General features: G+C 34.1%; 1 protein-coding gene across 3 annotated transcripts in view; it reads right to left on the bottom strand.

The window, feature by feature from the left end:
- The window catches only part of Ccdc88a (coiled-coil domain containing 88A), a 130,684-nt gene that overhangs the window by 3,365 nt on the left and 112,676 nt on the right, over window positions 1–14,643 (bottom strand). The window contains exons 23-31 of one of the 3 annotated variants that reach the window (XM_028777317.1): window positions 13,814–13,906; window positions 13,482–13,696; window positions 9,992–10,075; window positions 8,815–9,018; window positions 7,989–8,060; window positions 6,803–6,883; window positions 4,609–4,877; window positions 3,947–4,406; window positions 277–376 (exon numbers count right to left, since the gene is read on the bottom strand). In XM_028777317.1, coding sequence (XP_028633150.1) covers window positions 312–376; window positions 3,947–4,406; window positions 4,609–4,877; window positions 6,803–6,883; window positions 7,989–8,060; window positions 8,815–9,018; window positions 9,992–10,075; window positions 13,482–13,696; window positions 13,814–13,906 — 1,543 coding nt within the window. In that variant the 3' untranslated portion in view covers window positions 277–311. Of the gene's footprint in view, window positions 1–276; window positions 377–3,119; window positions 4,407–4,608; window positions 4,878–6,802; window positions 6,884–7,988; window positions 8,061–8,814; window positions 9,019–9,991; window positions 10,076–13,481; window positions 13,697–13,813; window positions 13,907–14,643 lie in introns of those variants that run through there. The other 2 variants (XM_028777298.1, XM_028777307.1) reach the window with 2 other exon arrangements.

The following is a 14,643-nucleotide window of genomic DNA, read 5'->3' on the forward strand; positions in this document are numbered from 1 at the left end:
TACACAGAGGTAACCACATGAAAGATTTCAGATTATTCACTGCTAAAATTAAATTTCAATTGAGAGAAAATACTTTTTAGAGTCTTGCTACCCAATTAGACAGGCAAAAACCTATGGCAGCCAACTAATCTTTACTAATTAAGCAGGAGGGAAAGTCAGTGGATCCAGCAAGCAAAATGTAATCTGTTAGTGCAATGTGCACTTGTTATCATACTTAATTCTGTTAGTCTGTACAAATGAGACTGATCTCATTTACGATTCAAGCAGGAAACTCACCCCTTGGCCCACATGTCATGCAGTGGGTCACTGAATTAGGAGCTTTGTTGCTCCCTAGACCTGCTTTTTGAATTTCTGTTTTCTTGTACTTTGTTCACATCTGTGGGAGAAAAGTAGTTCATGTTATTTACTCAAAAGTTCAATAACACAATTCATGAAGATAAACTAAAAAGCTCTTACTGAGTAGGACAGAGGAATTTGAAACTTGGAAAATTATTAATCTGACAGATATTTTACATGAAGACTATTTTTTTAATATTTTAAAGCCATTAGCAACATTGTTATGAACATGGCAACTGTTTTATATAAATCTAAAAGAGTTACCTTTTCCCCCCATCTAGTGTCAGAGGCTTGTATACTTACTATATAGTAGTATGTTAATGGCCATCACATAATTTTAAGTAAAAAAGTCTTGCAATAATATAATTGTAGAAAGCATCTCCACTGTGGTGCTTCTTTACTGTGAACATCGGGGCTATGGTATAATTTATAACTATTTACATTGGTTTAACTTATGCTGTTCAAGCATCACAGTAATCATATGGATAAAATCTATAGAAGGCCAAGAGGTTTAAACAACTGTCAGCTTTATTATTTATAAACAGAACAGATCACAGAGGTATCTCAGGGCAAGTAAGTGCAGCTGCTTAACTCACAGCTGCTGCTTTTTTGTTTGTTTGTTTTGTTTTGTTTTTGTTAACTGTCATCCCTTTTTTAGCTGGTATGGAATGAAAAAACTTCTAGTTTTCCAGAGAGAAGCAGAAAGTCAGACATACTATTTGGTACAAAGAGATATATTTATCCTAAAATGGGCAACAAGAGCACCCAAACAAAACATTCTGCCATGTCTTCTGAAAGCCAACTCTCCTTTTAGTATACCCAGGCTCACTGAGACAAGCATTTGCTCAACCAGCACTCAGTTAACCTGAGGCTTGTGTGGAAGCAGAAGTGGTTACAGCTGCTTCACTTTCAATGCTGACATAAAAATCTTTTGGGAAACACTGGTTCCATATGATTACTAAGGCTTTATTTACTCCCCACCACTGAAAAGGTATTAGTGGTGTTTGATGAAACTTCGACTCCATAGTATGTGATTTATTTGGAAGAATACTACACTGCAATCTTAGCCCGCAGGAAATATGGACATAGCATTTACCTCTCTAACATGCAGTGTATCCTTTAGACTAGACATTAGACACAAAATACTTCAAGTTTGTTTTCATAAAATAAAACAATATTGCATTTATAAAACACATAATTTAAAATATATTTTGAATTAACAAGATTAACAACACTTTAAGTGTAGAAAGTATAAGGCCAGTTTTATGATGTCCAAAGCTAAGTAAAGCATTTCTGTCAACCAGCCGCATCAGTCTCACCTGTGCCACCATTTATTAGTAGACTATGAATAAAAGGGAAAACAGCACAAAAATGTCTGAAGTAGTAAGACTGACTAGATAAAAAATTCATAGTATAAGGTAATGATATATTCATGCAGAAAGCATATGAGGAGGTACTAAAATATGTAAAATACCACTTGCGCTCATCTGATCACCTGTATCAGAACTATTTTAAAAATAGCTGTAAGGAAAGAAACACATGGTCAGCAATATAAACAAAAGGTCTACTCGTAAAGTGCTCCTGGGTATGTACCAGAGGAGAGATTTTTCACAAAGGTTACAAGTTTAGTTAAGCAAAGGCTTAAGATTCCCTCTTCCACCCGGTATTAACTATAACAGCTCAATGAGGTTAAGTACACAAACAATAATTCCTTCACTCATAGAGTTACTTATGGTTCCTACCTAGGCTGAGTTATTATCAGTAATATTTAGGCTGAATCAAAATTACAAAAACATTCCGGAGACAGCTAAATATCCTGCAGAAATAAGATTATAGATTTTTTTTAATACTGAAAGAGTGAAGCTGATTTGGTGTAGAATGACATGAATACTGAAAGATAATTTAAAACTATGAAATTGGAGTCCATGTTTATGGATATTATCTCTATCTTATGTGGATTGTTTTGGAGCATAGGGAGCTAAAGAATATTTTGTTTGTTTGTTTTCCTTTCTTTTTGTTTGAACTTTTTGAGACAGGGTCCCATTATATAGCCCTGGCTGGCCTGGAACTCAGAGATGCACCCATCTCTGCCTCTCAGAGTGCCGGGGTTAAAGGCATAAGATTAAAGACATAGTCTTAAAGGCAAAACTATGTTTTTAATACAACAGAATTTAAAGACTACATAGCACATTTTTTATTTTTATGCTCACAAGTGCTAATTTTTATACTCTAATTTTTTATAAGTTTGCATTAAGGATTTACATATTCAATTTAGTAGTAAATTAATGACAGAAGTTAGATTTTTCATCATTTAAAAGTCTTGCTATTCTTCTGAATTGAAGTAAAAATACAAATTCCCGAGATAATAAGTAACTTGATTTATTTCTTTGACTCATGTAAAAAAAAAAAAAAAACTGGAAAAATTTCTTATGTTAAAAGATTCCAAAAAAAAAAAAAGTCATTTAGAAGGGGAAGTACTTAAGCTATTTATCAGAAAAAGAACAGCACCAAGAAGAGAATTATCATACAAACACTCCTACTTACTGTGTAAATTACATTTAAATTTGATGAAAAATTCTAGGAATAACACATTTATCACTAAACAATATTTTAAATTTGAACAATGTTTTATAAATGTAAGCATTAGTTCAAATTAAGTTGAACTATTAACTATTTCTTTGAAAAGAGAACAGGACAGATAACATGATTAAATGACAAAAGAATACCATTAACTAACGCTGTACATGTGCAGCATGAAGTGCACATCAGGAAATAAAGGACGGGGTGGGGGGAGGCAGCAGGAAGAGCAGATGAACACGCTTTTTAGAAGCAGCTAAACAATGAGCTGGATATGTTTTCTTGATAACAGAACATGCAGCTACTTGGACATGCTCCATGACATTGAAGTGTCTTTATCAGCTTTAAAAAGACATGAAAGAGAATGTGGGTGAGGTTTTAAAGGCATGCAAAAATGCACAATGTAATCACTATTTCATGCAGACTTTGGTGTGGTTACACATTCATGTTGACATACATGCCTTTTTATATAGCTGAACTCTGTGTAACAATCTTAAAAATATAAGCCTAATGAGTAATATTAACATATTATGCAGTTTTGATCAAATACAACCATATTCATACCAAACAGTTTGACTATCCTCTGAAACTGATAATGCAACTTCTGTGTCATCAGGGTAGAGGCATGCAGGAATGATAAGATTGCTATCTACAGAGGGCCGTGCCTCACTGTGACTGGGGTTCTGACTGTCAGAAAACTGTTTATCATCTTTTTGTGCAGCTTTATCCAAAGAGGCAAAGGTCTGGTCAGTTATTCTAGTGAGTGACTTGGGCGGTAACCCACTTATGTTACTAACCAGTTCTGTGTTCAGGGATAGAAATGGCTGAGATGAATGAACCACAGTAAATGCCCCATGGCTATCATTACCTGATATTCCAAATGTATCATTAGATATTTTAACAGTGGCAAAAGTTTGGTTTAGAAAACATGGCCTTCCTGAACTTGAATTTCTAGCCTGAGTATAAACAGACTCAGATGTGTCTTCACAATGTGTCGGCATGTCAGAGGACCACTGCTGTAAATGGTACTCACTGGATGCTGCAGTGCTGCTGCTACCAGCAGTAGGTGGTGCTGAATCAACTGACACGGGCAGTCTACTGTCCTTGCTCAAAAAATCATGGATGCTCGTCCTTCGTGTTGTTCCTTCAGCAGTAGAGATCACACTGCTTGCACGAGGTAAAGTGGCATAAGGATTGCTATCTTTTGATTGTCTTGGCACAGAGGTTTCTTTGACTAGTTTCATCTTTCCTTGAGTGCTTGGTGTAGGTTTTCCTGCAGAGCTGATGGTGTAGGCATCTTCAGTCTTTTGAGGACAGGATCTCAAAAATTCAGGTTTAGTTGTCCGTCTATCATAGAAGTCCCCTGGAGCTTTTCCACTTACTGATCTGGCCAGGGTACAGCTAACTGGCTTGTCTTTCCCCAGAAAGTCAGAAGAGACAGACAAACTTTTCATTACTTCATCTAAAAGATTCTCTTGACTCGAGGACTTCAACTGTTAAAAGGTAAAACAATGTAGATTACAGACAAGAGTACAGCCATGTTTACAGTCTCCTGATAAACTCAACTACACACTACAGAGTTGGTGTTATCTCTTAGTACTCCATAACTTAAAATATCTTTTTTCTAAGGTTCAGTCACAAGGCATTTAACTAGTGTTGGTCATTTAAATCAAGTTTACCATATAAAGAACTAACCTGTATTGAGGTAAGCTTGTTGCTTTCTTCCAAAAACTGCTGTAGAGTAACAACTTCACTTCCTGGGGAGCCAGCTTTCATCTTGTGATGGGCTCGACTCTCTACTGTTTCAGACATTTTGTGCTGGAGCATAGGGCTTGACCTGGTCTGTCTTTTCAAATACTGAATTGGACTGCTACCACTGCTAGACCAAGTCTCATGATCATGAAGCAGACTGAAATCTCCACTGCTGTGGCTTTGTGGCCTGCTTTGGATATTAACTGCACCTGCTTTTGGAGTAAATGCTGTGTTGAAACTTCAATAATAGAAATGAGACAATACTATGTAATATTTGTTAGCAGGTTTTTAACTCTACTACTAGCCACACTGCTTTAAACTTCATTTTACATATACTTAGGTAAGCCATGTTACTTGTTCCTCAGTCTAACAACTGGATACCAGAGCTGCTTTTCTGGTTTTATTAAACTGATAAATATTTTAAGTTCTATTAGAGTAAAAGTATACTTTTATCACCGAAGTCAAATCCTAAAGAGAGTTTCACATTAAACAACTATTCAATATATTGAAGACTAAATGAATGACTAAAACAAGTAATAAACAATTCAGGTTCAAATAACTGTAAAATAACTCACAATTTGGAAAAAGAACATATTTTAAATTACTACAGAATGTTAAAGCCCAAAACATTTAAATGCAAAAAAGCACTTTAATTTTCTGTCTCTATTAAGTCTCAATTCAATTACTTATTCAAAGATTTCATACTAAACAAAAAACCCTAAAAATGACTAAAAAAACCCCCAAAACCTTGAATACCATACACAAAGGAAAGCTGAAAGGAGACATAAAGTAATTAGACACGTCCCATAAACAATGAAACAGTATTTTAGACAGGGCTTCATTGTATAGCTTAGGCTGGTTCAGATCTTGGTATGTAGGTGAGGCTGTCCTAACACTGGCAATTCTCCTGCTTCACCATCCCCAATGCTGGGATTACAAGCATGCATCACCATGCTTGGCTTATTCTTTCTTCAGTATCTGAATTATCTGACTGGTTCTAATGTCCATTATTGGTACTGCTACCATGTAACATTGAAAATTTTATTTATAATAGAATGGACATTAGTTTTAGAACAAAGTTCCTAAGAAAGTTCACTATTCCTTTATAGGATTGATTATCAATAATAAACTGTAGACAGAGTACAAGACTGAAAATGATTCAATCACAAAGAGTAAGGGATCATAGAAAAATTTGTGTAAAGTTGTGTTACTTTTCAGAACTAGGATTTTCTTATATTTTCAAATCAGAATTTTTCATAACCTCAGATTATATTTTTTAATGCGATGACTTATAAAACAAAAATCATGTATTTCAAATCACTGTAATAAAAAGTTATAAAATTAATTAGAAAATGAGATATATAATGTTATAATCCAAAAGCAATGGAACAAATGCATTCATTATAGTTGTACTATTGTAGAGTACAGAGACTAGCTATGGTAGTGTTTAACAAGCTCAGAGTCTATAAAGGCAATAATATATTTTAGAGAAATATATTACAGGTATTGCTTAAAAACCTCACATTGGAATATACATTGAAACACAAAAGAAAACAATCTTGGGGTAATTATTTATACAAGCCATATGTGTATCCATATACTTTTTATGTGACATACATATACACACAATTGCTTCTTATATTAAAAAAAGATACGTATTTTGTTGACAAAGCTAGCTAACAGCATTACTAAAATACAAGTAATACATGTAATGTACATGCATCATGAAAAAAATTTAAGGACAACCATTTTGATGTCAAGCACAAAGTGTGACTTAAAATAAAGACATATGGATACTTATATTTTATCTGTGAAAAGGAAGAACTGAAACCAAAATAACTGCTCCTGATTTTACATTTGTATACACTGAAATACATTTGTACCCCAATGTACAAGTGCAAGCATTCCAGAAACTATGTTTCAAACATAGACATTTGGATTTTGCACTTTATCAACTTTTTCTTCTTTGATTCTGGAGCTAAACAGAAGCTAAGCTAAGCTAAGATTCACAGAGCTAAGCAGAGCCTTGTTCATGCTAAAAACAAGGCTCTCTCCCACTGAGCTGCACTCTACCCTTCCACTTGTGAACAATACTGGAAACCAGATGGAGCACATCAATAAATGTACCACGGCATACCTTTGACTTCATGGAGGGAAGCATTATTATTGCTATTGCTAGTGGATGTTCTGCCACTATCAAGGCTGGCTGGTCTTGAGGCTAAATGAAAAAATCAGGAGACAGTGTAATGAAACTTCCATCTGAGAGCATTGAATTTTACATTCTGGTCACAGAATGCTTTGAGGAAAAAATCATGCATACTTTTGCAGCCTGCACATGCTCACAGATAGTGAATTATACATATTAGAAAGCAAAAACATTTTCAGATAATTTAGTAAGATACTTTGGAACATGGCACTTCTGGAAAAACAGTTGAAATTAAAATAGTGAGGGGGGAAGAAAGAGATCATATTTCCATCTGAATATGATTTCTAGAGATGGACATCACAATTTAATAAATGACATGCTCCCCTAGTGTCCACCAAATGCTACTGATTAGGTAAGGAACGGCCATGCTTCAGAGAGCTGGGATTAAAGGCGTGCGCCACCACTGCCCGGCCAGTAAGAACTCTTAAACTACTGAGTTATCTATTTAGCCTCATACATCTTATTCTTCTCTGTACTATGGAAGCTATTCAGCTAATGCTGCTTCCATGATACTTCTTAAAAATCTGCTTATTAATTAAGTTTTTTTTTAGTTATCTATTTGTTACTAGTAATAATTTCATTTGGTAAAAACATGATTTTTAAAAATACTCTATATTGTAGAAAGTTTTTTTTTTTTTTTTTTTTAGGATTTATCCTTCATCCTTCATCAAAATGAAACTTAATGGTGAAATGCAACTATTAAAATGAACCTTTTGCCGGATGATGGTGGCGCACGCCTTTAATCCCAGGGATTTAACTTGGGAGGCAGAGGCAGGCGGATTTCTGAGTTTGAGGCCAGCCTGGTCTACAGAGTGAGTTCCAGGACAGCCAGGGCTATACAGAGAAACCCTGTCTTGAAAAACAAAACAAAACAAAACAAAACAAAACAAAACAAATGAATCTTTTATGACAGTGGCAGCAAAATTACCCTTGAAGATTATGTAGGCATACTTTGTAAATGACCTTGGTTAGAGGAGAATACTCAAATTAAACAGTAATATTAAACGGAAAAATTGCAGTATTAGTTTGGGAGAAATGAATGAAACAATGCCACATTCATCTCAGCACTTCAATTGAGTATTTAATATCTACTATCTAAGTGATGTTCATTGCTTACCATGAACTCTTGATCCCGTACTAGAATCATCACTAATACCTTGCGGACTTACGTCTTCAAAGGATGTAGTATCTACATGAAATAGCAAAATGGATATAAATACATTTTGTACTAAAACAACTCATTATAAGTATTTATACAGAATATGGAAACTTTTTCAGTCATACATAATACATCTTGATTTAATGTATTCTTAGACTGAGGCAGAAACTGGAACTAGAAAAAACAATAGTAGTTCTGATGAGAATTGACTTGTTTAAGAAAACACTAGAAGCAATGAAATAATCTCCCCCATGACTCTGCAAAGCAAAGCAAAAAGCAGTGTTGTTCTATGTAGCTCTCTTAAGTTGTGCTTTGGAGATTGAGGAAAAAAAACCAAAACGCTCCCTCCTCTTTTCAACTCTTTTTTTTCCCTCCCTGATACAGGGTTTCTCTGTATGGCCTTGGCTGTACTAGAACACACTCTGTAGACCAGACTGGCTTCAATCTCACAGAGATCTGCCTGCTTCTGCTTCCTAAACTCTGGGATTAAAGGGGTGTGCCACCACAACCTGGCCTCTTTTTCATTCTTTATCTGATATTCTTCTTCGTTTCATGTAAGTTCATAAGTTATTTATTACACGAGGAGGCCTAGAAAAGATTTTGATTATTTACATAGTATCTTAAAAGTTTGAGATAGCTTGACGCTTTCCAAAAGACAAATTTATATCATGGCTTGATAATTATTTCAGGTTGTTTGGGAAAAATAAAGTACACAAGGAAGTCAGATTAAAACTCCCATCGTCAAAAGTTACACACCACAGTGCAAACAGCAGACAGCCTATACCTTTATTATTAACCAACTGCTTGGATCGGAAGGCTGCAGAAGAGTTGACAGTTGAAAAGTTGATGGCTGTAGTAGAGAAGGCCATAGCTCCCAATTCTTTTCTCCTTTTACCAGTTGAAATATCATCAGGGACCTCCAAATTTTCAGTACTACCTGTCCACTGTCCTCCTGCTAGGACCATGGACTGCACCAGGTCATTCATGGCTGGGATGCAAATGAGAGCAAATGAATCAGCATGATTAATGGACTGGCTCTTCTTTCTATTTTGTACTATAAATGATCTGGCTTTGCTTATGAATTAATGCAAATGGGCCCAAGATTGTAACTATAAGACCATTTGAGTAATGACATGCATTCAGCTGAATGAAATGAGGCCAAAAAAATGACTGATAAATTTAAATACTCTTCCCACCCCCACACCCCCAACCGCCTTTAAAAGACAGAAAGGAATTTTACGATGTCCAATTGCCATGCTTTTGTGCTATGGTGTGAAATATCATTAGAAGCCTTCATAATGCAGTTTTGTGGTGACAAAAAATGGAATGAAATAAGATGGAGAACAATTTTACACAGTTTCATTATTGAAAATGAAAGAGTCCTTGGTCAGAGCAGGTTACTGAATAAAATCTTCATCTTTAAAAATCAAGTAAATTTACCAATAAATAAAAACCTGAAAGAGATACTCAAAGTAACATTATATCATTACCCATATTACTTCAAAAGAGAAAGCCAAGATTATTACATAAAGAATGACAAACATTTTCAAGGGTTATAGGCCACTTTATTCATTTATTTATTTAATTAGGTTCATTAAGGAAATAAGTTCCTAAAGCTAAAGGGTTTGTTATATTTTTCCTTAAGGAAACTTCTTTGGGGAAAAATCTGTATGACATATAAAATTAAGTTTGTTTGTTTTTGCCAGTTTTAAGAAAGCACTGGACATTTACAAGTATATTGCATGTATTACTAAACATATGCATATATATGTATGAGCAGTATACATATAATGCAAATTCAATGCCTTCTTTGAAAAAATATTCTTCCAGCTCCTCATATTAAAGGAAGACTGCACTTTGCAAAATAGGAAATTAGTACAGTCCAGAGAAAGTTAGTGAGAAATTAGTGATGGAAGCCAGTGTAGTCATTGGAAAGAAGCTGAGCTGTCATAAAGTCTTACACATGGAACGACGGTAGCAGGCCTTCATTTTGTCTTTATCCTTCGGTCTGTTCCTCAAAAAGGGCAGTCTTTTCAGTGCAACCACTTTAATGTCAGAGCATGAGGAAAAACAGAAACAGGGAAATGAAAGAAAAAAGGGAGAAGAACAGATGGGAGTTAAATGTTGAAATTAAGGACAGGAATGAATGTTGGTCTCAGCTATGTATGCTACGTTATGGCTAATACCCTCATGCTGCTGAGGGCAGTGAAGGAAGCATGCACCCTGGTACTGTAAATACTCGGGAAGCACTGAGGACAATGATGAGGAACATGTATTCTGAGAGCACTGGCTACAGTCAGTCCTATCAAAACAGGAACTAATTATAATTACTTAGGGAGAAACCAAATTCCCTAGTTAAATTGTAAAAGTAAACTTTTAAAATTGGGCTATTGTGTGGCTTATATTATAAAGGATGAGTCCTACAGAGTTCACACACATCTATTTTTTTTAAAACATTTTTTTACATTAAAGGCTTTTTTAAAAAAAAAGTTAGGAAAATCCATATCCCACTGGAAAATTTTAATAATATATATGTGTATATCTATATTTACATATAGTTAATACACATACATCAAACAAAAATTATGGTGGTCAGATATTTAAAGTAAAATAAACTAAAAAAGAAAAACCTTAAATTTTTTTGTTAGTCTTCTAATGTTCAATAAAGAAAACACTGATTTTTAGCAGCACTGTGGAAATACACATTCTTTCAACACGTCTTCCTGAAGACTAAACAGCAGGTGTATTAGGCTTGTTTTCCAAAAAGTTGGTTGAGAGAAGGAGGAAAAAGAATAGTTTGACATCAGCAATAAGTGTTAGCATTAGGTTCTGAGAAAGCTAACAAAAAATGAACCTCAAAGCAAGCAAAATGGAAGGGAAATATAGCATTTAAAAATATTTGGGGCCTGCAGAGATGGCTCAGAAGTTCTGAACTCAGGCTGTTCTTCCAGAGGACCCAAGTTTAATCCCACACGGCAGCTCACAACTGTCTGTAGCTCCAGTTCCAGGGTGGTCAATGCCCTTTTCTGGCTTTGGAAGGCACCAAGCATGACTGTGATACCAGACATAAGGGCAGGCAAAACAGTTATGTACATAAAATAACATACTAATAAACAACAAATTTAAAAGGGCCCATAGGGCCCATAGGGTGGGTTTATGCAAAAAAAAAAAAAAGAAAGAAAAGAAAAAAAAAAAAAAAAAACCATCCCACAAATTTTTTTTTTTTTTTTTGTGAATTAAAAGAATTGTTGCTCAAGTACAGGAATCATTAGAACAAAAACTAAGCTATATCTTAGTATTACTTAATATAAAAATTTATACCTTTAGGCAAACACCAAGAAAACATATTATACACAACCTTAATAACTATGTTCTTTTTCAGAAGGTTGTCATCAGCATGTAACTAATCAAAGCTTTTGTTTTTTTTCTTTTTTTTGGATAAACTGTAAGTATCCACTGAAAGATGTGCAAGTTAAAATAGCTTTTCACTTGTTGACTGCTGTAAGGAAGAGTCATGATTCCTTTAAGCCTTTTAATTTGATATATCTTTTCATGCTTGGTAAACACAGCTATTCTCAATGACGAAACAGGAATGAATTGAAACAACGTAAAAATGGACACTTGGCTAAAACAAAGCTGAATGGTTGCAGCATGCACATGTCATGTGTAGATACTTTTCTTTTTTTTCCTTTTTCTGTTTTCAGCTGTTTTTCAAAGACTGCTTTACTGACATGACAGACAGACATTCTTCCAAAATGGGCAGGATAAAAAGAATTTTAAAATTGCCAGGAATGTGATTCTTCTCATGGCAATTATGTTTGGAGACATATAATGTTCTTTTCCTGAAGCATACTTAGATTAAGGCAACATTAGTATTGTTGAGTTTTGTGTTTATTTAAAACAATATCTAAAGTTGAACAACTGTAGGAGAGGCGAATATTGTTTTCTTCTGAGTTTTATCCTGAATGTTCCAGGATGGAGTAAGAAAGAATGACTTAAACTTTAGACAGACAAAATGACATAAAAAAAAAACCCTTTCTCTCTCTCTGTGTCTAAACTATATTTCTGTAACTTAAAATAATTAAGGATACACATTACATTCTCTTAATAGGATGACAGATAGTGTTTAAAGGTAGAAGATAAAAATGACTTATTAGCCACCTGTAAAGGAAAACTTGATGATCTTTCCACACAATTAGGTGGACACAAAGCTAGATGGAAAAAGATCCTATATAATAATCAACTTATGTGAAGCTAAAGAATTATACTGTTTCTAAAGACCATTAGATGTATATTGTATATGCATCTGTACTTTTTGTACTTACTGACTATCTAGTCTGCTAAAACTGTTCTGTGAAATATATGCTACAGGTGCAAATACTACCTCCTTTCAGAGATAATTCATTCAAGGCCATACATTGTACTAACTTTTTGAGTATTTTGAGAGCCACATAGACAGGCAACCCCTGAGGGAAGCATAGGCTACTTTTGCTTACTTTTTATTTCAAAAGAATAGTGGAGTTTGTTTGTTTGTTAGAAAAAGGGTTTTATGTAGCCAGCTGGCCTTGAACTCTCCTCAACACTGACATTACAGGTATGCATCATCACATCTGGCTACATGTATGTGTTTAAAATTTAGAGACACTGATAGTGGTGTGATCAAAGTATACAGTTTTTCCAAGTATTTTATGAGAACACAAATAACCAACTTTGTAGACATCTTCAAAAGCTTAGTAATGAATTGTTTTCTCTTTTTCTTAAAATATATACTTTTTTAGGCTCTTACTTTGGTCTTTCTATTTAGCTAAAACATATACTAGTAAGTGAACTAAAAGTCTATAAATTATATCAGGCACATTTTGTGGGACTTCTAAGTCTAATAAAAACTGAATCTTAAGTTTATATATTTATACTTCCCCATCGTTATGTCATTTTGACCAAAATTTCAGCAAGTATCCTTCAATAATTTTTTTGAGACTTTAGTTATCTTTAAATTAATACCTCTTCAAACTAGTATTTATTTTTCTTTACTTCCCTAATATAACTTTGTTCCAATTTTTACTATAAAAGAATATGAGCAAAAAGCTCATTGTAAAACACCTTATTTTGAGTAAGTTATAGTATTAATGAAATGAAATCTTCTTTTTATTTCTTATCCTTGTAATTAATTACTCTGTGAAGTATACACAGGAAAGACTTGCCTATTTTTACAGCATATTTTAGGAGAAGATATAGCCAAGCTCTTATTTGAAGGTTCTTTTTACAATATTTTACCTTACTAGCATAATAATGGTTATCTCTATCTACATGTACACTATTGTAGTCTGCAATTAATTTTATAAACATAAAGTTAAAATGAAATATCAGTGATTAAACTAAAAGACTGTTAGAAATTGTCTTTTAAAAGAGAAATCTAAATCAATAATCTGTTTAAAGCACTTAAGCACTCACTGCTGCTCTTCTTGGTCCCCAGGGTTTGGCCATCTTCTAAAGAATTTGACCCTACTGAAGAGCTGTCTTGACTGTCTTGATGGGGCAGCTGAAGAAATCCTTCACCGGAGTCTGAGCGGGTAGGTGTTAGTGTTAGAGATTTCTGACGTTCCCGGTTAATATCTTTCTTGGACTTTATCAATTTTCTCATTTTTAGAGTAATCCAGTTGCCTCTCCTAATAGAATTAAAAGAATTCTTAGTCTAAAGTTCAACAATAATCCTCATAAAATTATAAGCTTTAATGATACTACATTTTCTTTAAAACAAATCTTTAAAATTCAATTAGTAGTACCTTCTAGGAGGAGATGGGTCATAAAATTTGTATTGATCCATAATTTTCTCTTCTAATTTCTCTTTCTGTCGTCTCAATTCATTTAATTTATCACTATAAAAATGGAAATTACATTTTAGAATATGCATAATATTTTATCCAATGACTTTATGACTATTACCTTACTTCTTCACAGAATATAAACAAAGACCTAATTAAGAAGTAATAGTGAGCTTCTTCCTTTAAATGTACTTAAAGAATGTAGGACTTATAAGTTTAAATTCTCCCATAGGATTTGCTGAAATCTTCTATAATTTCATCATGTAATTTTTTCAACATTTTTAATTAAATAGATACTATATAAACACTATTTCCCTAACTTTTTAGTATCTCAAAATTTTTATAATGAATTACGCTTTAACATAAAAACTGTTGCATACTTTTTTTCTAACAATTATAGATACAGAAATAATCTTGAAACCACATCCACATGCAGATAGATTTCTTGCCCTTTAGGCTGAATTAAACTTAATGTGGTAGTCTGAATAGCAATGGCCCACATAAACTCATGTGTTTGAATGCTTAGCCCACAGGGAGTGGTTCTATTAGAAGGTGTAGCCTTGCTGGAGTAGGTGTGGCCTTGTTGGAGGAAGTGTGTTACTGTGGGGGCAGGCTTTGAGGTCTCATATGCTAAAGCTGTGCCCAGTGTGGTTCAAAGTCTCCTTTTGCTGCTTACACATCAAGATTTGAAGCTCTCAGCTCCTCCAGCACCATGTCTACCTGTAAGCCATTATGCTTCCTGCTATGATGATAATAGACTAAACCTTTGAAATTGTAAGCCAGCCCTAATT

Source organism: Grammomys surdaster, unplaced genomic scaffold (genome assembly GCF_004785775.1).
Source record: "Grammomys surdaster isolate TR1022 unplaced genomic scaffold, NIH_TR_1.0 67, whole genome shotgun sequence".
Taxonomy (NCBI): domain Eukaryota; kingdom Metazoa; phylum Chordata; class Mammalia; order Rodentia; family Muridae; genus Grammomys; species Grammomys surdaster.